This window comes from Cannabis sativa, chromosome 4 (assembly GCF_029168945.1).
Source record: "Cannabis sativa cultivar Pink pepper isolate KNU-18-1 chromosome 4, ASM2916894v1, whole genome shotgun sequence".
In the NCBI taxonomy this organism is placed as follows: Eukaryota; Viridiplantae; Streptophyta; class Magnoliopsida; order Rosales; family Cannabaceae; genus Cannabis; species Cannabis sativa.
In genome coordinates, this window is record NC_083604.1 from 77,715,966 (window position 1) to 77,741,063 (window position 25,098).

The following is a 25,098-nucleotide window of genomic DNA, read 5'->3' on the forward strand; positions in this document are numbered from 1 at the left end:
TGTTGAACTGGGGGTACTGGGAATGGTTGAGTGAGAGTTGAGAGGCACTGGCAAAACCGAACACTGGAAAATTAAAAGAAGTGTTTAAGTGTTAAAGCAGTCTGTGCTACTTCGAGAAATTTTCTCTCTGAGAAATTCGAGCAGAAATGGCAAGGAATGGAAAGTAACCGAAATGAAGGAAAGGTGGTGGCTTTATAGGCAAAAGTGCATGAGGAACAGGCGTCTTCACCTACCAATCGTACGGCGGGGGAAACGCACGATTCGAATTCCCAAAAGATCAACGGGCTAGATCAATCTACCATTAAGGCGGTGGAAACGTTTGAGTATCCGTCTGACACCATCAATGCGCCGCATCAATCATGGGGCGTGAAACGAATCGACCTCTGCAAAAGTGAATCACCGCATTTAATGCCATTATTAGGCACACCTTCACGCGCCCCCAAGTCGTATCATAAGACCGAGGAGGCGGCTGGAAACATTCCTGCGAACAAGCATATTGTCGCATTAAATAACATCATTTAATGTGCCCCCACGCGCTCGAGGCTCGAGCTAGGGAAACGAGGGGCCAACTGGAGACACTTGAACAAGCCTTGGTTTATTTTTACTAAGTAAACAAGGCTTGGGGGGTAAATGTTGCTCCTAAATTCGCCCAATATACGTGGACCAGTCAAGAGGGAACACGTGGATCAGATAACTTGGAAAGATTTGCTAAGTCTTTTTATGCCACCAGGAAGCGCTATTAACATGGGTCCCGGAGGAGACACCCGGAGTATAAGCTACTCCCGGAAGCTAGTATAGCGTGAAGGCTCTCCGGGATGTGTCAGGTCTCTCCCGAGAAATCAAGTCGCATTTAATGCTGCATGGGAGGAAGCGTGTTGGGACTGTAACACGCAATAAAGTCTGACGGCACAACCCCCAAACAGCAGCGCTACAGTAATGATCATTTAAGTCTAGCGACGGCTACTCTGCGAAGAGTCACGTCAATCATAAGACGAAAAGGACATTCTCCATGAAAGCCCTACAACACCTAGGGATTTGACCATGCATCACCCATGGTATATTCATCGGAAATGCCCAACTTTATGGATACTTACAGATACATGTGTAAGAACAATTCTAGGGATTACCCCACCAAAACACTATAAATACCCCCTCAAAGCTCATTTAATGAGGTGGGAGAATCTTGGTTGCAAAAGAGCAAGAAGAGAAAAACTCACCAAGAACACTCTCTGTGTTTAAGGAAAAAACATTCTCTCAAGTGTAAAATCTGTATTAAATACATCCATTAATAGCAGTGGCTCGTGGACTAAGGCTCATTAACGCCCCAACCACGTAAAAAGTCTTCATCTCGCTTTCTTACAGCTTATTATTAAAATATATTTTAATAGTTGCCGAAAATCTCGGTCAACAATTACTAATACATATATATATATATATGTATGTATACTATACTAACCAAATTATATACTACAATTAAAATATATATACCATGACCATTGTATATAATAAAATAAAAACTAATTAAATATTATTTAAAATAAATAATCATACAATCAAAAAATATAAAAATAATAATTAAATATATGTAGCATGGTACATTAAAATATTTTTATTATGCTAATAAAAGTATATACCACTATTATACATATCATAATAAAAAATAAATATCATCTAAGAATAATAATATACCATACAACAAAATAGAAATATACCGTACAACAAAATCTATATACCAACAACCCAAAACAACTCATAAAAAATTAAAAAAATTGACATAACTTTAAAATAAAAAAGATTTTAACAAAACTAATATAGATATACCATAATGTTTAAATAATTTGCTTCTAATTCTAAAAAAAAAAAAAAATGAAATAAGGACATTTACTAACATAGTCTTATGATTTAGGGTCATTTACTATATTTTTTGGAAAAGAGAACATAAACTAAGGGTCTGATTGGTTTCTAATTTGAATCCAATCTTTTAAATTTGAAAACATAAAATCTGTGGGCCCCATGTAAATCATTGATTGGTACCCTATTTTTGAAAATAAAATTCAAATTCAGATTCTAATTTATAAAAGTAAAAATGAAAACACCAAAATAGAGTTTTCTTTGTTTTGAGATACTCTATCCAAAAACTCTAAAAACATTTTCTCTCTTCTCCATCAGCTGCCGCCTCCTTCTCCATCCACTGCAACGCCTCCTTCTCCATCAGCTGCTACACGCCTCCTTCTCATCTTCTTCTTCTTCGATTCTCACAGTGATCTACTCCGAAATACAAGGTATACTCTTCTTCTTCTCATCTTCTTTTTAGGTGTATATTTACTTTGCCATTTTAGATTTTTTTTTTCTGCTATGCCTCTCAAAGAAGAGAACTTTTTCTCATAAATCAAAAGCACAGAAAGAAAAAAGCTCTAAAAATCAAAAAGCTTTTCTGTGATTTTGGAAAAAAGAAAAAAAGAAAAACTTGGAAGTAGAAATAAAATCTATTTGAAAGATGAGAAAGGATTTATTTATGAAGAGAGAAAAATAAATAAAAGAAAAAGTAAAGAAAGAAAAAGAGAATGTGAAGAGAAATGGTGGTAATAATTGAAGTATATTAATATGTGTTTGTGAGAATGTGAGTGTCAAAGTCTTTGAATCAAACTTATTTTACACAACAATATAGCTATCTAATAGGCGGTTTGGTTAGGACCAATTTAATAAAAATATATTGAGAAAAAAAAAATAAAGATGACTACTTTTATTGCTTATAAGTGAAGATGGAATATATATATATATACATAAATATAAGTGAAAATGATTTGTGGAGAGAATGTATAAGGATATATTGCTTAGGGATGATAATGTAGAAAATGTGAGAAATGTAAGTATCAATTCAACATTATGTCTTTTTTTTTTTTTATATATAGTTGGATAATTAGATCAATCATATATATGAACATATATATATATATATTTATTTTATTGTAAACACACAATAAATAGACATTTTTTGGGGGTTTGTTATCATACATTACTATTTAAAATTAAACTGTTTTCAAATTCAGTTAAACCAATCACATATTCTGAATTTGTTATATTTTCAAATTCTGTACCAATCACAGATTTATAATTTTAAAATTCAAAAACAGTTTACAAATACTGAACCAATCATATTTTCAGAAACATATTTTCAGTCACAGTTTTCAGATTTTCATTTCAGAATCACAGTTTTTAAAAATACAGTTTTCAAATACTGAACCAATCAGCCCCTAACATACTCTTATGATTTAGGGTCATTTACTATAATTTCCCATCAAAATAAATGGAGTGTTGTCGGCATGAAAGTGGGCCAAAAGTCATAGTCCAAACCGGTCAGAGAATTGATTACTATGCCACAAAAACTATCACATTATCATCAATATCATATTAGATCTCATCGACACTAACATAACATGTCTATATTATCTTTGTTTTTAATCTCACTTGACAGATAAATCTAGAAGAGTTGTTTCGGATAATACACATATATATAAATACTAGTGTTTCGCCACCACGTGCATAGCACATGTAGGAATTGTGTGAATGAATTTTTTTTATTTTGTATAAGATAATTAAAATAAAATAAAAACTATACATTTTTTTTAAGGAACTATAAAAATTAATTTGACTAAATATAAATAAATATTAGTTATTAAAAAATTAGAACAAAAATTTTAAATGAAATCTAATTTAATGAAATTAGATTATTAAAACAAATTTATATTACTTTGTATGAATACCTAATAATAATTATTATAAAAATAATATTTTATATTTAATTAAAATTGTATTTATTTAAAGATACTTTTGTTAAGCATAACAATAAAAAAAACATTTAATGATTTTTCTGTTTCTCCTAAATTAAAGAAAAGAAAATAAAAAAGAGAAAGAGAGAAAAAGTATTTATATTTTTAAAAAAAATTAGAACTGATTTGTAATTATGTTTTACAATATATAGATAAAATTTAAAAGTTCGGAAAAGAAAAAAAAACAGGATAAAATTAAAAATAAAGAAAGAAGTAATTGTTAGTCAGTCTCTTACTTTTTCACCATATTATAAGAACTAAAATTTGATAAATATAACTACATGACAAAGGTTTTTTGCCTTTTTCCTTTCTAAGCACCTCAAAAGGAAGAGTTTTATAAAAATGATTGATTCTTATTATATATAATAACTATATAATAAAGAGATATACAGATGAAGCTATAGTAAAATTTAATTTACACAATTTAATTGTATTCAATTTATAAAGTATAGATATTCGTATTTATATAAATATATTTATTAACATATAAAAGTAACCGATTCAATCTATTTACATATATTTATATAAAATTTTAAAAAATTATAGGCTATTTCTACAGTGTATCCCCTAAAAAGAGTGCACCACTACATTTTTTTATCTATTTCAGCATTTAAAAAAAAAATTAATCTATTTTTTATAATTATGTACGTTATAGTTATTTAAGGTATTTTGCAAAATTTCAAAAAATTAAAATAATTTACAATATATAGAAAGCAATGCACATAAAATAAAAGAGTTACGAGTGCAATAAATTATTTGAACCATATTTTCGATATGTTAAATTTTTCTAAAAGTCTCAAAATTTTGTAAGATATCTTAAATAACTACAACGTACACGATTTTAAAAAAAATTGGACTAAATTTTTTTCCCAAATACCAAAATAGATAGAGATATATCTGTATATTTCTTTTTAAAAGAGTGTATGGTAGAATTTTTCAAAATTATATATACCATCACTATTTTATTGTAAGAAAATTAGCCATTTAAAAAATTTAATACGTATAATATAAATATATTTTAAAATTTAATAAATGAAATGTATATTTTATACTTATATATAATTTTTCGTCTAGATACAATTTAAACAAAGTATTTTTTTAATATATAATTTTTTTCTTCTTTTAAATTTATTATTTATTATTTTATTTTTGATTTATTGTTAGAGATTTAAAATAATAATAATTTATTTTATTAAATTAAATTTAAGTTATTATACCGATTAAATTCGATCTAAAATATAAAATCAACAAAATCAAATACATTATAGCAAAATAATACACATTAAATTGGTCGTGTCCAACTTGAAATTGTTGAAATAATAGGCATAAAAAAACTTTAAGTTGGATTGCATATCATTGGGACCATGTTATTTCGGAAACGGATAGTTTGGTCTGTGTCCAAGCTATCAAAAGTAATTTTTCTATGGCTTCCCAATTTGGTCTACTTGTTCAAGATATCCCTAATTTATTTTTAGTTTTCTCATATATATATTAAATTATATTTTATTAAACGATCTGAAAATAAATTGGCTCATTAGATTAATTAACAAAACTTATGATTTTATTAAAAAAAAAATACACATTAGATTGGATATCAATAATATCGATCTCCACCCACGCGGCTTATCGATCCATCTTATTGAAGAAATCGCTCCTCGTTACCAATTACATCAGGAAGGCTCAGATTACGATAGTAATCCCAATCAACGACTCTGAATCCGCCACATATTTTCAGACAAATTTCTAACCATCGATATTTATACGCCCACTTATTATTAACATTATCTAAAACGAAAAGAAAGAAGTTTCAACTAATCCAACACGGGTTATGTGTCACCACCAGCTTTTAAGGGTCAAGACAAAGACAATGACCAATCTTATCGTGACCGACCTCAAATAACAAGTGTCAACACACCCACTTCGCCACGTGTCAGCCAAACCGACGTGTATAGTATTACCATAATAATTACACTTTAAATCGAACGTGTAAGAAGCTAGAGACATGCACGTAATTGAGCTCTTGAAGCCTATATATAAAGAGCCTAACCCAACTCAAATTTCAATCCATCACACTACAAAAACCACAAATATAATCATAAAATATCATTTTTGTTTTAAGAAGTTTGAAAAATGTCTCATTTGCAAAACCAATATGGGGCTACTACAGTAACACCCCAAACTGATGAGTATGGGAACCCAATTCAACATAGCACTACTACAACAGGTGGCCATATGAGTGGAGGCCATGGTGGGGCCTACGATACTACTGGTGGTCCTACCGGAGTTGGTTACGGTACCACTGGTGGTACTGGCACTGGCACTTTTGATACTGGTCTTGGCGGACACCAGCAACAGAGGCTTCATCGATCTGGAAGCTCTGGCTCCAGTTCTGTAAGTATCTTTAATCTCTTTCTTTTTTCTTAAAATAAAAAATTCTGTATTAATTAAATTAAAGTCAGATATATATATTATATATTAAATAATATTAATATTTTGATGATGTGATATAGTCTGAGGATGATGGGCAAGGTGGAAGAAGAAAGAAGGGACTGAAACAAAAGATAAAGGAGAAGCTGCCAGGTCATCATGATGATCAAGGTCAGCAGGGTCATGTTGGTCAAACTTATGGAACTTCAACAACTACAGCTCCCGGTGTTTATGATGAGACTGAGCACCATGAGAAGAAGGGAATTATGGAAAAGATCAAGGAAAAGCTACCTGGTGGTGGTGGTGGACACCATGAATAATAAATATGAACAAAATACTAGTACTTCAACATCTTATATATATATTTATATATATAAAGTGTGTTTGTTTGAGTTATTAATAATGATGATCATGATCGGTGTGTGAGTGATGAGTGTGTATGCATATATGTATGTATATGTATATGTATTGCTTATTCGATCGTCTGTTGTATTACCCAGCTGTAATAATAATATATATGTTGTGCTTTTATTATTATTACGTTTGATCAGTATTAATATATATACAACTGATTTCGTGAACCTTTCTCTCTATTTATAAGATTAAGTTTATATATATATAAATAAAAAAAAAAAAGTTTACTTTAGTACAACAAAATTGTCAAATGACTAAAATTATTAATTATTTCTGTAGTATCACTAAAAAACTGTGATAAAAAATATTAATCAGAAAAAATTATAATTTGTTTTTTTTTTTGTTTTAATTTAGTAAAACTAAATCAGTAATATTATATTTAAGTAATTTTATATATTTAATTACATAAATTTATATTTTAATTAAAAAATTATTAAAAATAAAATTTATGGCATTGTTCGTTGTAGTTTTAATATCATGTAAATTTAAAAAAATGCTCAAATAATTTATAATTTTAAAAATAAATTTAAAATTTTCTAAACATACTTAAAAGATTAAAATATTAAAAAAATTTATTTTTAACAATGAAAATTATTTAAAATGTTAAGAATAATATTTTAATTATAATAAATATTGCTATAATTTTTTTAAAAAAATATTTTATCATTTGATTTTAGACATAAAAATTAATTAAAAATTGTAATAAAAAATTATAATTAATACTATTGTTAAATTATTTTTTCGTGACCTCAGTTTAATATTTTTCGTTTGTCGGTACCCTTAATTGATTTGACAGTTATATATATAAGAGGCTCATTTTTGTCCTTTTGTTTTATTTTTTTCTATAAATATTAATTTTGTAAATATTATTCATGGGATCTCATTATTCATTATCGTTTTTTTAGTTAAGTCATATGGGATACTTATATTTTAAAGAGTATTTAAGTTTAATTTTTAATTATAAATAAATATTTAATTTTAATTTTCAGCGGTAATAATACTAATTTATAATGCTTGAAAAAATTATTCATAGTGCTTCTTTGTATATTTTTTTCTTTTCCTGTCATTTTTTATAAATACCTAGAAAAATACAGAAGTGATGAACGTAACAATGAAAAGGTTAAGGAATGTGAAGTAGGGATATAAAAATACAAAGCTGTAGTGTTAGTTACAATTAAGCATGTGTAAGAAGGATGAGTTGGAGTGAAAGACTGAAATGGATTGCCTAATTAATAAACACTTGTATTTAATTTATGATAAGATAAGATCTGCACGTGTGGTGGAGAATTTTACACCAGTCACCACGTAATTGTTGGCAGCAGCAATTTGAGGGTGTACTCTCATGTACAAGGTGGTCCAGAAGTTGAAAAAAGTGAAAGAGATATGTTATAGAAAGATCTAAATTAATAGGAAGAATTTTGATGATATTCAAGGCTGTACCAGCATTTGGTGGAATGTCAGCAACAATTGAGTAGGGATATCCTTTGAGTGCGCGGCTAGTTGATAAGGAAATGCAACTCAGACAAAAGAATAATGTTAATACTCACAAGGTGTTACTATCATTTTTGCAGCAAAAAGTTAAGGTTAACTGACTTAAACATGGAGATATGATAACACTTCCATGTTTTTATTACTAAAAATTGGATTTTTCTGACAATGCCATGAAAATGTGAGAAGTAAGAGTGGACGAGAGAGAGTGTAACGTCCCCGCTTTAAGCTTCCATTGGGTCCTTACACCCACGGAATGAATGGCTCTTATACACGAGTACGTCACTTTGGATGCTTCATGGACTAATGACTGACCCTACAGACCAACACGAGTGTTTCCAGCGTGCTTTGTCCTCACTCACACGCTTCTTGGGCAAACTTCCCAGGAGGTCACCCATCCTTGAAATTGCTCCAGGCCAAGCACGCTTAACTGTAGAGTTCTTTCGAGATGGGCTACCGAAAAACAAGATGCACCTTGTTGATATAGGTAGTACCAATCAATCCATTTAAGCTCTCTTTAACTGTGTAGTCTCATACCTACACAATCTCAGAATCATCCCACTTGACCTTCCCCAGGCGGTGTGGGATTGCACAGCTTATCCGGTGTTTCCCCTTACGGATCACGGGACTACTCACTGTCACAATCACCCCCCTTACGGGGTCCGACGTCCTCGTCGACCACACTTCCGGCTGGGTCAAGGCTCTCATACCATTTGTAACGTCCCCGCTTCAAGCCTCCATTAGGTCCTTACACCCATGGAATGAATGGCTCTTATACACGAGTACGTCACTTTGGGTGCTTCATGGACTAATGACTGACCCTACAGACCAACACGAGTGTTTCCAGCGTGCTTTGTCCTCACTCACACGCTTCCTGGGCAAACTTCCCAGGAGGTCACCCATCCTTGAAATTGCTCCAGGCCAAGCACGCTTAACTGTGGAGTTCTTTCGAGATGGGCTACCGAAAAACAAGATGCACCTTGTTGATATAGGTAGTACCAATCAATCCATTTAAGCTCTCTTTAACTGTGTAGTCCCATACCTACACAGTCTCAGAATCATCCCACTTGACCTTCCCCAGGCGGTGTGGGATTGTACAGCTTACCCGGTGTTTCCCCTTACGGATCACGGGACTACTGACTGTCACAATCACCCCCCCTTACGGGGTCCGACGTCCTCGTCGACCACACTTCCAGGCCGGGTCGAGGCTCTCATTACCATTTGTAACGCCCCCGCTTCAAGTCTCCATTGGGTCCTTACACCCACGGAATGAATGGCTCTTATACACGAGTACGTCACTTTGGCTGCTTGATGGACTGATGACTGACCCTACATACCAACACGAGTGTTTCCAGCGTGCTTTGTCCTCACTCACACGCTTCCTGGGCAAACTTCCCAGGAGGTCACCCATCCTTGAAATTGCTCCAAGCCAAGCACGCTTAACTGTGGAGTTCTTTCGAGATGGGCTACCGAAAAACAAGATGCACCTTGTTGATATAGGTAGTACCAATCAATTCATTTAAGCTCTCTTTAACTGTGTAGTCCCATACCTACACAGTCTCAGAATCATCCCACTTGACCTTCCCCAGGCGGTGTGGGATTGTACAGCTTACCCGGTGTTTCCCCTTACGGATCACGGGACTACTGACTGTCACAATCACCCCCCCTTACGGGGTCCGACGTCCTCGTCGACCACACTTCCGGCTGGGTCAAGGCTCTGATACCATTTGTAACGTCCCCGCTTCAAGCCTCCATTGGGTCCTTACACCCACGGAATGAATGGCTCTTATACACGAGTACGTCACTTTGGATGCTTCATGGACTGATGACTGACCCTACAGACCAACACAAGTGTTTCCAGCGTGCTTTGTCCTCACTCACACGCTTCCTGGGCAAACTTCCCAGGAGGTCACCCATCCTTGAAATTGCTCCAGGCCAAGCACGCTTAACTGTGGAGTTCTTTCGAGATGGGCTACCGAAAAACAAGATGCACCTTGTTGATATAGGTAGTACCAATCAATTCATTTAAGCTCTCTTTAACTGTGTAGTCCCATACCTACACAGTCTCAGAATCATCCCACTTGACCTTCCCCAGGCGGTGTGGGATTGCACAACTTACCCGGTGTTTCCCCTTACGGATCACGGGACTACTGACTGTCACAGAGAGAGAGAGAGAGAGAGAGAGACGAGGACGATGGTCGTGGTGGTGGACCGGCGTCGACGATGGATGGGCTCGTGGACCGTTGTCTACGAGAAAGAGAAATGAGGACAGAGTGGCTCATATGGTGGTTCAGTCACAGACAGAGGGTAGAACGAGAAGAGAGAGCGAGAGACGTTTGAATGAGATCTGAGCAAGATTAGGGGTTTTATATTAATAGGGGAATCCTTAAAAGTTTTAAATCGTCGGGATGCCCTTTAAAACCTCATTTCTTTTTTTGTTTTGTATCTCTTTTATTAAACTATCGAAAAAAGTACACAAGTGTTTAAAATTGTGGGAATAATCTACTATAGCTATAACTGACAGTTTTAAACACTCAATCAATTTTATATGCAACTTTCAAAAGAATTGAAATAAAAATGCATACAAATTAAAAGTTCAATTGTAAAATTCATAAGTAGTTGAGTAATAAGATAATATTAGCAATCTCTGTAATTATTAAGATAAAGATTAGAAAAGTTTGCAACTATAAATTTAAATAATTGTTGAGTTGATTGAGTATAACCGACTCATATTATTTTTTGGCTAATTAGTAATATTTCCCCTGAACTTTGACATGTAGTAAATCGTGTCCCCTAAATTTTTTTGGCCATTAAAAATTCCCACGAACTATTGACATTGTTAAATTTAAGGACTTTTATCTAATTTCATTCAATTTTACTGTTTCAGTGATTGTTTATGTACTAAATGCTCCCTAGACTTTGATATCTACCAAATCATGCCCCTCAAATTTTAATATGTACTAAATTATGCCTCTTGAACTTTCATCCTTGTTAGAATTTTTTTACTAAAATTAAACAAAAGTCTTTAAATTTAACAATCTCAATAGTTCGGAGGGAATTTTTAACGGCCAAAAAATTTCAGGGAGTACGATTTAGTACATGTCAAAGTTCAGGGGAAAAATTACTAATTAGACCTTTTTTTTTTTTTTTGCCTTCAACACCTAAACTATTATAAATAGGTGAAATTATGTAAGAAAAAAATGATCAATATCCCTCTCTAATTCAAATCTCTTGTTTTCTTTGTTTCACTATAAATTTTTCAGATAATTTTCTTGCAAAAAAAAAACCCTATTACACCAATCAGTCCAATCATGAGAGAAAAAGAGGAACTAGAGAAGGAGAGAAATCAAGGTATCAATAATTTGCAAAGATACACAAATCAATTTTTCGACCTCAACAATTATAATATACATTATGATAAAACAATTAATTTTTTTTTTTTTTAAAAAAAAAGAAAGAAATGATAATTTCTTAGTGATAAAAACGACAAAAGTAATAGGGAAATTTCAATTTTTGACCCTAATAATACAACCTATATCAAAATTTATACCCCTTTATAATTTGTACAAATTTAGTCCATTAATTACATGAACTTCCCATTTTACCCTTTTTTTTAAAAAAAAAAATAAAAAACAAAAGCTAAAATCTGAAAGTGTATTTCTCTCTCTCTCTCTTCCCTCTTCCCTCTCTCTCTCGTGCACCACTCTCTCTCTAGGAAAAAATTTGAAAAATTTATGAAAAACCGAAGCTGAAATCCGTCCCACACGATATTATTTGCTGTTGCATGGTTGTTTCTCGGTGGGTGTTGGTGGAAAACCGAAGCACAATACAACATCACTCAAGAATCTTACACCATTATAATGGGTAAGTTGCATTTTAAGCATTTTGTTTGACTTTATGTAGTTTAAAATTGTTATACGTGTGTTTATTGTTGGAACTGCTGTTTTTTGGTCTGAAATTGTTGAGATCTGGCAGATCTGGTTTTCAGTCGATTTCTGGGTTTTCCAGTGTTATCGATGATATGTCGATGAAATGTCGATGGTTTGTCGATGATTATGGAGGAAAGGTCAGTGACGACCATTATCGACGTTATGTCGACATGATGTCGACATGTTATCGACATCATGCAACCAACTTTGGGATTAACTATTTGTCGACATTTTGTCGACAAACATGTCGACAGAATGTCGACAACAAGCATTTTTTGTTGTTTTTGAGAAGTTATCGATATTTTGTCGACATGATGTCGACAAAATATCGATGCAATGGAAAAATACCGTAGATAAAACATAAACATAACATTGACAGAAAATAAACTTCATTAAAAATAACAAAAAAAAAAAACATAAAAAAAAAACAGAAAATAAAAGTTCATAAAAATTAAAAAAAAAACATTAAATAAAACCCACAAACCATAACATAAGAAATTATTTTTTTTTAAATTCTTTGGCTTGTGGGTGAGCCTTGCAATACTTGCATAATGTTCCAGGCTTCACCGGTTTACCGTTGAAGATGCCCAGTTTGCAACGACGGCATCCTTCGGGGAACCCAGGTGGTGGAGCCGGCCATTCGCCAGTTTTTGCAAATTCTCTTTCAAGTTGCATGAACCTGAACTCGTTACCGTTTCGCTCTCTTTCGAAAGCTCGAGCGGCGTCCAAAACTTTCTGCATTGCAGGAGTAACTTCGCCAACATCATCCTCCTGCTTCAGCTCCTCAGGAGTTAGGATGGGGTATTTGCCGTTCTTTCTTGGGGCCATATTTGAAACTTAAGAGAATAAGAGAAAATTTTTAAGAGTAAGAGATAGGTAGAATACAAGAGCACTTATGAATAAGATTTCCCTTTGCTTTTATAGAGCAGTAAAAATGTTGGGAATGTATGAAAATTTAATGGTCATTAAATGCGTAACTGTACAGGGAAAAACGCATGAAATGGCGTATTTATCGACAGAATGTCGATACTATGTCGACATCTTATCGACAACATGCCAATTTAGTGTCACTGCTACCACATTTGTCGACGACATGTCGACTTCATGTCGATATGTTGTCGATAGGACACGTGTCTGACATGCAACGTTTCAGTTGAGAAGGGTTGTTGGGAACGTATGTAAAATTTATTAACATTTAATGTGCAACCGTTTCTATTGTCGATATAATGTCGATGGTATGTCGATAGTATGTCGATGACGAGCATGGTTGTTTTTTTGTCGATTGTATGTCGATATTATGTCGACACAATGTCGACAATCAGTGCCCTAATTTCTGGTATTGTGCTTCTCGACATTATGTCTATTGATATCGATGGGATGTCGATGTTTATTTTTTTTGGTGTTTTTTCCTTTACTCACCTTGTTTTTTTGGTTTGCAATTGCAGGAGACAAAGTGTTCCTTGTTGTATCGTACGATGGTGTTTGGTTATGTGAGAATTATAATTGGATCTACAAAGCAAATAGCAGCTTGACGTTGACAGTTACAACCGAGACAACCCTACAAGAACTGCGACAAATTTTATATGAAGAGTTGGAAGTTGATCCGGTAGCGTATGATTTAAAGTTGGAGATTTGTTCCTTGTACATGAAGGGAAAAATGGTTGCGCCAGAGGTTATTAAGAGAGAACGCCAACTGAGAACGTTTTTAGAGATGAGGGCAACAATGTCAAATACAGAGTTTATGCCATTATTCGTGACCAAGGTGAGAAAAGTTGGGAATTCGGAGCCTACGCCGCCTACTAATCCTCTCCCTCGGAGTGTGGTAGGGTCTTGCGTTCCCGAAACAGATGTTGGGATTGGTGTGAATGAGGAGGTTCCGGCCAATTTAGAGGTTCCGACCAATTCTGATGTTCCGACCAATGTAGGGCAAGAACAAGAAGCGACAGGATTTCATCAGTTTGAAGAGTTCGATACACCCTTCTACAATAACGATCCTATTGTAGATTTGAATATGGACGATGAACATGATTTGGCAGTCGATGAAGCCGTAGCGGGACCATCGTTGAGGTTAGAGTGTGTACCGAGTAACCAAGGTACACAGCGAGAACGACAACCTCGTAAAGTGAAAATCGCACTACACTCGGAACTAGCGTAGTCGACTGTGCGGGCGAAGAACATGCTCGTCATGCAACGTTCTCAACGTTCTCCTCTTTCGAAGTTTGTACCAAGTTCAAAGCTCCCATGTGGACAAAGGAAGATATAATGGAAAATCATGAGCTAACTACTTGTTTACAAAGTAAGGAAGCAGGGGTGATAGAGCTTGGTAATTTTTATGAAAACAAGGAAGAACTGAGACAAGTTGTGGGTAGGTTTGCCCTTAATAACAATTTCGAGTGGATGGTGAAGAAGTCATCCCCTGATGTGTTGTACGTTACATGCAAGGCTCCAGATTGTAAATGGAGATTGAGGGGGAGGAAGAAGATGCATTCTGACAACTTTGAGGTCACTGTATTTCACAATGAACACACATGTAACTTGAATGCGAGACGTTCAGATCACCGTCAAGCAGCACCATGGGTAGTTGGCCACCTTATTAAGGGGAAGTACACCCAAGACGGAACTAAGTACAAGGCTAAAGACATACAGAGGGACATGTTTGACAACTACGGTATCAGTATGAGTTATGTGAAGGCGTGGAGGTGCAGGGAGATGGGACTTACGTATGCTAGGGGTACGCCTGAGTTTTCATACATGAAGCTTCCTGGGTACTTGTACATGCTGGAACAGAAGAACCCAGGTACCATTACTGACTTGTACTTAGAGGATGAGCGGTTCAAGTACTGTTTTATATCACTCGGTGCATGTAGAAGGGGCTTTTCTTTTGGTCGTCCTGTTTTGAGTATCGATGGCACCTTCTTGAAGACGAAGTACGGCGGTATAATGTTAGTTGCTGTGGCATACGATGCGAACAACCAATTGTTGCCGGTTGCTTATGGTATCGTTGACAGTGAGAATAACGACTCCTGGACGTATTTCTTACAGAAGTTGAGGGTAGCAATTGGCGTGGTTGAGAACTTAGTGTTTGTGTCAGATAGGCATCAAAGCATTGATCATGCTGTTGAACTCGTTTTTCCCGAAGCAGTCCATTGTGCATGCTATCACCACATTGTTATGAACGTGAACGCCAAATTCAAGACTGATGCTTTTCACAACCAAATATATAATGTTGCTTACGCATGGTCGAAGACTGAATGCGATAGAGAGTTCGAGAAGCTTAGAAAGATGAATCCGGCGATCGCTGCATATGTGGAGAGTATAGGGTTTGAGAAGTGGGCTCACCCTTATTGTTTGGGCGATAGATACAACATCATGACGAGCAACGCTGCTGAAAGCTTCAATAGTGTCACAGAAGAGTTCAGGAAATATCCAATAACTACTTTGGTTGAATTTATCAGGTTCACACTCCAATCGTGGTTCGCTGATCGCCTCGAAAATGCTGACAAATGTGCCACCCCTTTGGCCACGCTCTTCGAAAAAAACTTGGCAAAAACTCATGAAAATGCAAGGTACAGGCGCGTCCAACGAAATGGAGCCAATTTGTATAACGTTGGTAGGGGACCTAACGGTGAAAGAGGTGGTGATGTGAATCTAGTTGAAAAAACATGCACCTGCGGCGTGTTCACGTTATTGAAACTCCCTTGCCTTCATGCATGTGCCGCGGCATTGAAAACGAACACAAGTGTGTACACGCTTTGCTCACCTTATTATTCAAAAGAAACGTGGAGGAAGATTTACGATGATACCATCAATCTCGCTGGTGACGAGGATGATTGGGTTCTCTCAGAACACATCAAGAATATGAAAGTTGGGGTACCTGTGGAAAAGAAGCCTGTAGGTCGTCCAAGAAAAAGCAACGCTGGAAGAAGACGGGAGAACCGTTTCCCGTCTGGTGATAAAAAAGGTTCTGTACCACGAAACTGCAGCCGCTGTGGTGCTTCAGGCCACAACAGAGCAACATGCAAAGCCCGCATCTGAGGCGTCTTGTACGTATTCGTTGGGAAATTTGATATATTGTAATGACGCATATTTTGTCATAGTTATTTTTGTTGAGGTTGAATATTTTTCAAATATTTTAATTATTTTTAGGTTTAATAGTTATTTTTGTTGAATAATGTTGATATTTTATATTTGAAACCACGTATAATTATCAAAATTTGAACGAAAAGAAAATCTATATATACATAACTGTAATGTTAATTACACAAAATATACAATGTCCCAATAATTAAAAATATAATCAGCCGACATTTTGGTAAAATAAATCGACACACCACCGTTGACGAAACATGGCTATCCGGTCTGGCGTCACATCGGTCAATCCACGCTGCATCATGAGATGCTCCACATACTCAATGGAATACACGCCACAATCACCACTAAATGCAAAATAAAATGTAAAGTCAGTCTAACGTAAAACATATTTTAATACTATAGTACTTTTTTATCGCTATGTACCTGGTTGCTGACTTCGGAACTAAGTCGTGAGTGGCTCGACTCGCGTGCATTTTTGGAAGCACCGCGATGTCACCGTTAGCTAACGCCACGATCTGGTTGTTATGTGGAAATTCCCCGGTTGCAAGGATTAGCGAGGGCAGCAGTTCTGACCAAACCTTCAAGATGGGTTCCATGGCGGTCCAATGACAGACGCTGGAATCACAGTCGTAGACATTAATTTTCCACAGCTCTATGTCCACTTCAACTGTGACCCAGTGTCTTGCCGTGGGAAGGTGCAGAACGAAGTAAATAAACTCGTTACCCCTCCATCTCTCAAAGACTTGGGACTGTAATTACAGAGAACAACGAAACAATTAACAAACCATAATAATCTTCCCAAACAATTAACATTTAAAATCTTACTAAAACAATACCTTATGAAACCCTGTGCAGTAGTCCAGGATATATTCCTCCCATTTAAAGTTTTTCCTCGGACCCTTGTGGCTCGTCCATGCACTGCTGATCATGGCGGTCACGAATGTGGAGAGAATGATACCCTTCTGAGGAAATGTCAGTGGATAGTCGGTGCGTCGCCTCCTCAACATATGCATTGCTGCATCTATATGCTGCATATAAACGGAATGTCGCTTACACAAAAAAATATATTAATTGCACATAAAGTTGTAAAGTGAAGTAATATTATAAAATACTTTACTTACGTCATCTGTAAGCCATTCCTTTGGTGTGAGCATTATCCAAAAGAATCCTGGACCGTAATCACCACTTCTCAAATCCCGAAGTCGGTGGTTCGGAATGAGTCCAACACACCACTTTCGGAAAGTGGTTAACAATTTCTCGTCCGGTGGCTCCAGGGGATCAAAAGTCGAAGATGGCCTATGTCTCCTCTTCATCTCCGTATAGTCACCGAACCATACAGGAGGCTTTCTCTTCCTCTTCCGACTCTTAACCACTGCAGGTTGTGCCTCTATGGACAGAATCTCACCCTGCGACTCGGTGTCATGTACATGGATAAGAGGTTGTGCCTCGATCGGAGTCGCTGGAGCTCCCTCATAAGGATCGTAATCGTCGGGGAAGACCTCATCCTCTTCTACTGGGGGTGAAGCAGCTGGTGGTGGGGTAGATGGATCTGCTGGGGCCTCCGGTGCTGAAGCTGTCGTTGGCGGACGATTCAACATGGCCAATATGTGTCTGAGCTGCTCCATAATTACGTTCTGACCACCCTTCAGCTCTACATGGCTGGTCTCGTATGCCTTCTTCAGCTCGGCCTGAGCAGCATACAGACCCTGAGTGTCAGCCTCGATCCTATCCAACCGAGCCACTAAATCAGTGTACTCGGCACCCCGAACGCCTGATGAAGATGGTGCACTGGGCTGAGGTTCGAACCGGTGGCTCGAAAAAATATATATCAAAAAAATACGGTAAGCATACGATAATTCCACAATGTAACAAATATCACAAAACAAAAATAATAAAAAATGAAGACATAAAAAAAAGTTCCAAAAATTGGTACCTGAGTGTCTCTTTCCTGAGTGTCTGGGACCTGAGTTTCTGGTACCTGACTACCTGCCTCAGCCTCTGTGTCATCCACAGCATCATCAACCAGGTTCTCCACACCATCGTAAGAAATTGTCCTCACAAATGCCTCCTCCTCTGTCCGTGGAAGGAGCCCCTTCACCACTTCCAGATTCTGTTTATGGTTTAACAAATATCAAAATAAAACCATTTAGCATTTATTACAAGCATTTATGTTAAATAATTATTCAGAACATAAGTGAAAATCATACCCGTCTAGAAAATAATGCGCTGACGTCTTTCTTCCCAATATCGCCTTTGCTCGTCCGGCTAAGCATCCTGGGGAACCGAATCCCGTGGTTCGTGCCATACCTCTTGCCAACCTCCAAAATGGCCTCGTACGCCCAATATTGGACTGCAGGTGCGAAGCCATATGCTGTGTATTTGCACTCGTGCTGAACATCCGAACTCAGCTTCTTCTCGTAGTTGGCCTTCTGTTTCAACATGTCTTTCTGAAGCGAGTGCATGAGTCTGGCGAATGAGTGCTTCCCCCAAGGAATCCGGAAGAAGAACTCGAGGTCTTCCACATATCTAATGATGTGAGGCGTGATCAGCGCGTTGGCCTCGCGGCCCAGAAGCACTGACTCCACAAACAAGCACAAGCCGAGCTTGTACAAGTCTTCCGGGTTCTGGCAGTTTGTGAACTGAAGTTGGAGTGCTTCTGTCTTCACACTATCAGACCGGTTGAAATATTTGTTGATCAGTCGGTCTGACCCCGAGCGCGCGACCTGCGCAGCCTTCTCCTCTTCTGTTGGCCCCGAGGAGAAGTCCAAACCCGTAATGAGTGCAAACTCCAGCACCCCGAATCGGACCTCCTTCCGACCAACATAAAACCTCATCCTCAACTCCTCCTGAGCATCCACTTTCATTTTGTGGAGCATCAGCTGGTGAAATAACACCGAGGAGAATGTCAGTGGTACGGCATTCCAGAAGCTCCCGAAACGGCTTTCCTTCGCCGTGTTGTTAAGGTTGAACTCCTCAAACCGAGCTTTAATTTTGGCAAAAATTCCAGTGCCCCTATATGTGACGCGGCCAGTGAAATGCTGGGTGCTGGAATAATGAGTCTGGGAGCCATCTGAAAAAACAAAAACCAAACAAATTTAAATGTCAAAAAAGTTAAGAAATGTCGACATAACATCGACATCATGTCGACATTCTGTCGACATTAACAAACATTCATAACTGGTCGATAAACAGTCGACATACAATCGACATTCTATCGACATTACCATAAGAGCATTGACAAACTACCAACATCGACAAGTTATCGACATACAGTCGACAAATCGTCGACATTATACCAACAAAATGAACTGGGACTTATAATCGACAAACTGTCGACATACAGTTGACAAATTGTCGACATCCTAACAGTAAACTTGCAAAAGAATGAACTGCAACTTATTATCGACAAAACTATCGACATACAGTCGACAAATTGTCGACATTCTAGGGCAAAACTACACAACATCAAAACAATGGTAAAACCATCGACAAGTAGTCGACATTACGTCGATAACCTGTCGACAACAATGTTCAAGCACCAGATACCTACACATATCGACATCCTATCGACATCCTATCGACATTTCATCGACAACTAAGTAAAAACACAGAAAACACCATTGAAACATATCCAACACATACAACATGCAACTATTGACATCTAAATTCGCATATACAATCTAAAACACACAAAATCTGAAGCACATACACAAATTCGCATTGAAATTTCTAAAATTTAAACAGAAAAAAACTTACCTTTTCGTGGTTCAATGGTTCACTTCAGTGAAGTTCAGTGCTTCGTCGTCGTCGTGGTCCTGGATCGTCCTCGTCGTGGTTCGTGAGGGGTTGTGGGTTCGTGCTCGTGAGCAGAACAGAGAGAGAGAGAGAGAGAGAGGGGAAGTCTGGTTTGTGGGTTCGTGAGTGTGGGAGCGGGTTGTGGGTTCGTGAGGGCTTGTGGGTTGTGGTTCGTGCTCGTGAGGAAAACAGAGAGAATGAGAGAGAGAGGGAACGTCTGAGAGAGGGAAATGTGGGGGGGGGTTCGTGATCGTGAAGAGCGAGAGAGAGAGGGAGCGTCAGAAAGAGAGAGGGAACGTCTGAGAGAGGGAATTTTTAATTTAGGGGGTATTTTAGGAAACTTTTAAAATTATAGGAATAAATTTGTACAAATTATAAAGGGGTATAAATTTTGATATAGGTTGTATTATTAGGGTCAAAAATTGAAATTTCCCAAGTAATATTACCAATCTTGTATAATAAATATAATCTACTTAAAATTAGTATCATTGTTTGAATTGAAGTCATACAACTCGTAACACTAGAATATCAAATATACTAAGTGAAACTTTCTATTAAATACACTTGGTAAGAAAAACTTTCTTATATGCCACGTAAGTTAAATAAGTAGAGTGATAAAATTCCATATTGTTCATGTGACAAATCACGGTCTCCCCATTTCAGAAACCCCAAACTCCTAAGACAAACCCATCACTACTCCTCACCAAGTCCAACTACAAAATCCTTATCAATTCTTGGGTCTCCTTGAGTTTTGTCTACCCATTATTCAACCTTGTAAATATCTTTGTCTACTCCTAATTTAAATGTTTTTCTACTTTAATGGCTCAGAAATGACATTTGGATATAATGGCATTTCACCTGTTCGATGAAATGCCTCACTCACAATTATATATGCTTCGTAATATTTACATGATTGTTATTGTTAGTTACTGATCAAAGCACTCATTTTTATTCTTTCTAGTTTTGGTTTTTTCAGGTTTACTGTCTGTTCAAGAAAAAACAAACCGAGTGGGGGACATCATGTTTGGGACTGCAGTAAGGTATTTTGCCACAAAACCAAAGCCAAAAATGAAACCCATCGAGCTCAAAACCCCACCTGAGCAGACCCAGACAATCACAAGAGTCATCTTCGACATTGTTAAGGAGCATGGCCCACTCACTATTGCCCAAACTTGGGATCACGTTAAGGTATTTTTTGCTTTATTATAAACTTAAAACTGTTGTCTTTCATTCTATTTTTGTTTACTTTTTCAATACAAATCCTCAATATGGGGGTTAAGGATTCTTTGGGTCTCACTCTAAGTATCCCAAATTTGGTTTTTTATTTTCAGGAAGTTGGGCTTAGAGGACTGACGAGTAAGAGACATATGAAGATAGTATTGAGATGGATGAGAGAAAGACAGAAGCTCAGACAAATATGCAACCATGTTGGACCTCACAAGCAGTTTCTTTATACAACTTGGTTCACTAAACACAACACCACCACCACCACCAACCACAACAAAACAGTAAATGATCCTCCAAAACCCAAGTCTCTTTGAAACTTATCTACTATTTTTGAAACAATAAAGACTCTTGTTAGTTGTTACACACATTATATGTTTAAACTTGTTGTTGAGTGTTTGAATTTTGAATGTAAATTTGGTGTTTGGTGTTCGTTGTTTGATGCCACAGTACAGATTACTAAGAAACCAGATGCTTTGACATGGCTTTAACTTTCAAAGCACATTATATATAAAAATAAATAAATAAACCAATTCCACAAAGCAGAAAATTACAACAAAAACAAATGTCTACTTAGTCAGTCAACGCTATGCAAGAAAAATTTGTGTTACTTGTAGTTGCATCAACTCTTCTATCAACAGGCTACTGTCTTTATCTCTTTATATGTACATCATGTACAACCCTTTCAGTACAGATAAGAGTAGCCAACATGAAAGGACGATAATGGTATATCTGATTTCTCTGTATAATAGTTAACATTCCAGATGAATGAAACTAGTAGCATTCACCAGTCACCACCACTAGAATTAAGGGAAAAGAGTTAAGAATCTGTGTGGCTCTTCGACCTGCGCAGGACTTCCTTCAGAACAGTCGCAATTCTATCTGCCATGTGATGTTCTAAAAACCTCTCCTTCACCTTTTCGTAGCCTCTCTTCCCCATCGTAAGCCTTCTCTCGACATGGGTGGCAAGCTTGACTATATTTTTTGCAAGAGGAGTAACTCCTTCCTTTCCAGCAGGGTGTAACAAACCCGTTGTTCCGTTCACTACAATCTCTGTGGTGCCTCCTGCTGCAGTTCCCTGATGATTTTGTTTTTTAGGAAACAGGAAAAGGAAGTTAAATTGTTAGAAAAGTTGATATACTTTCAGATATGACAAAAGCTGCAAGTGGCAAGTCCATTACCAGTACAGGAAGCTGAAATGCCATTGCTTCAATGGTTATCCTGCCAAAACATTCACCTCGTGCCTACACGCATTAGAGTAAAATAAGTAAATAAGAAGATAAAACCGCAAGAGCTAAAATGATGCTACAAGCATAGACAGACTACCTGAGAATTTTGAACAAGAACATCAATTGCAGCTAAATATGGAGCAACTGTCAGAGTTTTGTTCACGAAATGAACACGATCTTGAATTTTCTTCTGAATTACATAGCTACGTAGTTCTGATTCGAACTTGGTCTGAGCATTCATGTCGCTTCCCACAATTACGGCATGCATCATTGGCACCTGCAGCTTTTTCTCTTGAATCATTTGCAAACTTTCGTAGAAGGAACGCAGAAATAGATCCTGCCCTTTTCCACGCGAAACACCTGTATTGACATACTATTAGTACTAAGTACTAACAACACAAATCCAAACTAGCAACAACAATAACCTTTAACATCAAATAATATCACTCTAGCCTTCATGTTCAATTGTGCAGAAGCCAAATTAACTACTAATGTCATCAACAAGACTATTTAAATTTTGTAACTTAACTAGTGTCTTGATCAAATTAACAGAAGTATGTTCTATGGCAAAGTAAAATAAGTGCTGTCAGTTTGGTATGCATACTGTTTATGATGGCAAAGACTATATCTTCACTTCGCACTCCAAGGGATTCCCGGACGTGCTCACGCAGAACCCTTTTCGCTACACGATCTTCAGCGACATCCATTAGTTCCTTGCTGTTTCCAAGGTGAACAACATATGTATGCGGCATTTTGATCCTGCAAAGAAAATATGATCATCTAACTATTGTTTCACCATTGATAAAAAGGAAAAACTACTAAGAGAAATTCGTTAATCCAATCTTAAACTATTTTATATGAACCTCAAACGCTCTCGGGTCCTGTTCTGCCAATATTCAGCCGTTACATGGGAATCAATCATAGCACCAGAAACTAAAGGCAGATGTTTGACATAATCTAATTTGAAGTAATGTCCTCGCATCTCATGGATCCACCATAAGACTTTCGGGAGAACACGGCCAACATGTTCCTTGAGAACTAAGTCTAACCATTTCCCAGAAACAGCAGTGTTCAAAACAACTAAGTCAGCTTTCAGAGCTGTATCCACAGCTTCTTGACCCCTTGCAGAAAACACCTAATCATACAAAATTACATAATAAAAAATATAAAACCAACTAACTTTTATGTCTAAAAAAACAGAGACAACCCTCAAATCAAAAACCATGTTTGAAATCATTACCTGAACTCCTCTATTCAACATCTTATGCTCTAAACTGTATACCACTTCACCTGTATCAACTGGCTTTTGAATTGTAACCCAATAAACTTCAGCACCAACACTTCTTAACAGAAATGCTAACTCCATCAGCAATAAAGGTCCTCCTGTAAGAACAGTAACCCATATATAAATATATATATCTATATATGTATATATAAATACGAAAGTCGTCACCTTTCCTAAGAACAAAATCATAAAACGAAAAACCCATAAAGATAAAACGCAAAATGCCAACGAATCGAAAGATTACCAGAAAGAGAGAGCTCATGGGAAACCAATAAAACCAGCTTAGATTTCATAAACTTAAGTGGGTTTGGACTAGCTCCCACGATGAAATCAGAGTAGGGTACCGTACTGGGCCTCTTATCGACGACATCAAGGTTCCGATCGCAAGTATCGAAGGCGGCTCTGATAAAGAAGGCGATCAAGGTAGAGACCGAAAGCATGACAAGGAATGCCAGAAGCCACCGCTTCTGCGAGGCGACCCAACCAACAGAGTGTTTGGCCATCTGTGAGAGAACTCGAAAACTGAACAAAGCTTCCTCCCTAAACTGAGTTTCCGCATTCTAGGGTTTGGATTAGGGACTGGAAATGGTGAGTTTTACACATTTGGCTAAATGGGGTGGTTTGAGATGAAAATGAATGACGTTTCAGAGAGTTTTGGGGTTAAAGATGGAAACTTTGCATTGCATTTGGGTAGAGACAGATTAGAATATATTAAATTTGATTGATTTTGATTGAACAGAGGAAGAAGAAGAAGATGCACCAATTTCAATTGGGTTGAGATTTAAAGGGCAAGGGAAGGCTCAGTGGTCGTATTCTCAGAGAACGAACATTCCTCTTTAGTTGAAAAGATGACAATTTTGTGTAATTCCATCATTTTATTTTAACTTTTTTTTCTTTTTCTTTTGTTTTTCTCGCTGGAATATTATACTTTCGGAGAACACTTTTCCTTTCTTTTCTTTTTTCTATTGTAATAAATATAAAGAAAAAGAAAAATGCTACTATTTTCTATTAAAATTTTTACATGAAAAATCCATTTTACACAATTTATTACAAAAATATTCCTACACGTCTACATTAACTTTTTTACTTACCATGTTTGTTTTATTACAAAAATACCACTTAGTCATTTTTTGATGCACATACACGTGTGCTATCCCCATCACTCATCAATCAAATCTCACTCTCTTCCCTCTCTTTTTTCATTTTCTTTCAATTTCATTTTCGATTTTTCCTTCTGTTTCTAAGTTGTTTTAAAGATCAAGTAACCTCCATTCATAAGCTTAACCACCCATTATTGATCACGTTTTTTCCCTCTCGTTTATTATTCATCCACAAAACTTCAACTCCCACTAAGCCCACAATTTCTCAACTGTTTTTCCCTCTCA

General features: G+C 36.5%; 5 protein-coding genes across 7 annotated transcripts; 2 read left to right on the forward strand and 3 right to left on the reverse strand.

Annotated features, from left to right (window-relative positions):
* Positions 1–5,831: 5,831 nt before the first annotated feature.
* Positions 5,832–6,838, forward strand: LOC115714088 (dehydrin Rab18-like). Its single transcript, XM_030642621.2, has 2 exons — positions 5,832–6,221; positions 6,341–6,838. The coding sequence occupies exons 1-2, from the start codon at positions 5,961–5,963 to the stop codon at positions 6,575–6,577; spliced, it is 498 nt and encodes a 165-aa protein (XP_030498481.1). The 5' UTR covers positions 5,832–5,960; the 3' UTR covers positions 6,578–6,838.
* Positions 6,839–16,301: 9,463 nt separating this feature from the next.
* On the reverse strand, positions 16,302–17,976 carry LOC133037395 (uncharacterized). The gene is made up of 4 exons (XM_061114588.1): positions 17,302–17,976; positions 17,017–17,208; positions 16,604–16,929; positions 16,302–16,524 (listed from the first exon to the last, which is right to left on the reverse strand). Exons 1-4 carry the CDS (start codon positions 17,803–17,805, stop codon positions 16,386–16,388), a joined length of 1,161 nt encoding a protein of 386 aa, XP_060970571.1. The 5' UTR covers positions 17,806–17,976; the 3' UTR covers positions 16,302–16,385.
* Positions 17,977–18,001: 25 nt separating this feature from the next.
* Positions 18,002–19,471, reverse strand: LOC133037175 (uncharacterized). Its single transcript, XM_061114026.1, has 3 exons — positions 19,405–19,471; positions 18,388–19,250; positions 18,002–18,290 (listed from the first exon to the last, which is right to left on the reverse strand). Exons 1-3 carry the CDS (start codon positions 19,469–19,471, stop codon positions 18,009–18,011), a joined length of 1,212 nt encoding a protein of 403 aa, XP_060970009.1. The 3' UTR covers positions 18,002–18,008.
* Positions 19,472–20,474: 1,003 nt separating this feature from the next.
* Positions 20,475–21,632, forward strand: LOC115713016 (uncharacterized). 3 transcript variants are annotated; one of them, XM_030641482.2, is made up of 3 exons: positions 20,475–20,542; positions 20,937–21,163; positions 21,307–21,632. In XM_030641482.2, exons 2-3 carry the CDS (start codon positions 20,996–20,998, stop codon positions 21,514–21,516), a joined length of 378 nt encoding a protein of 125 aa, XP_030497342.1. In that variant the 5' UTR covers positions 20,475–20,542; positions 20,937–20,995; the 3' UTR covers positions 21,517–21,632. The 3 variants fall into 3 exon arrangements, with proteins under 3 accessions (XP_030497342.1, XP_030497341.1, XP_030497340.1); XM_030641481.2 differs by lacking the exon at positions 20,475–20,542 and adding an exon at positions 20,558–20,749; XM_030641480.2 differs by lacking the exon at positions 20,475–20,542 and adding an exon at positions 20,559–20,749 and having other exon boundaries at positions 20,952–21,163.
* Positions 21,633–21,681: 49 nt separating this feature from the next.
* On the reverse strand, positions 21,682–24,655 carry LOC115713015 (uncharacterized). Its single transcript, XM_030641479.2, has 7 exons — positions 23,958–24,655; positions 23,669–23,811; positions 23,292–23,563; positions 23,033–23,187; positions 22,526–22,788; positions 22,381–22,443; positions 21,682–22,277 (listed from the first exon to the last, which is right to left on the reverse strand). The coding sequence occupies exons 1-7, from the start codon at positions 24,214–24,216 to the stop codon at positions 22,020–22,022; spliced, it is 1,413 nt and encodes a 470-aa protein (XP_030497339.2). The 5' UTR covers positions 24,217–24,655; the 3' UTR covers positions 21,682–22,019.
* Positions 24,656–25,098: the final 443 nt, after the last annotated feature.

Excerpts from the sequence above, each read along its gene's own strand:
- LOC115714088 (XM_030642621.2), top strand. The coding sequence starts at position 5,961 with ATGTCTCATTTGCAAAACCAATATGGGGCTACTACAGTAACACCCCAA. Across the intron at positions 6,222-6,340 it reads GAAGCTCTGGCTCCAGTTCT|TCTGAGGATGATGGGCAAGG; the intron begins GTAAGTATCTTT and ends GATGTGATATAG.
- LOC133037395 (XM_061114588.1), bottom strand. The coding sequence starts at position 17,805 with ATGGAGCAGCTCAGACACATATTGGCCATGTTGAATCGTCCGCCAACG. Across the intron at positions 16,930-17,016 it reads ACTGCACAGGGTTTCATAAG|TCCCAAGTCTTTGAGAGATG; the intron begins GTATTGTTTTAG and ends CTGTAATTACAG. Across the intron at positions 16,525-16,603 it reads GTTCCGAAGTCAGCAACCAG|TGGTGATTGTGGCGTGTATT; the intron begins GTACATAGCGAT and ends TTTTGCATTTAG.
- LOC133037175 (XM_061114026.1), bottom strand. The coding sequence starts at position 19,471 with ATGTCGACGATTTGTCGACTGTATGTCGATAACTTGTCGATGTTGGTA. Across the intron at positions 19,251-19,404 it reads AGTTTGTCAATGCTCTTATG|ATGGCTCCCAGACTCATTAT; the intron begins GTAATGTCGATA and ends TTGTTTTTTCAG. Across the intron at positions 18,291-18,387 it reads GCGCATTATTTTCTAGACGG|AATCTGGAAGTGGTGAAGGG; the intron begins GTATGATTTTCA and ends AACCATAAACAG.
- LOC115713016 (XM_030641482.2), top strand. The coding sequence starts at position 20,996 with ATGTTTGGGACTGCAGTAAGGTATTTTGCCACAAAACCAAAGCCAAAA. Across the intron at positions 21,164-21,306 it reads AAACTTGGGATCACGTTAAG|GAAGTTGGGCTTAGAGGACT; the intron begins GTATTTTTTGCT and ends TTTTATTTTCAG.
- LOC115713015 (XM_030641479.2), bottom strand. The coding sequence starts at position 24,216 with ATGGCCAAACACTCTGTTGGTTGGGTCGCCTCGCAGAAGCGGTGGCTT. Across the intron at positions 22,789-23,032 it reads AGTCTTTGCCATCATAAACA|GTGTTTCGCGTGGAAAAGGG; the intron begins GTATGCATACCA and ends ATGTCAATACAG. Across the intron at positions 22,278-22,380 it reads CATTTCAGCTTCCTGTACTG|GGAACTGCAGCAGGAGGCAC; the intron begins GTAATGGACTTG and ends CAAAATCATCAG.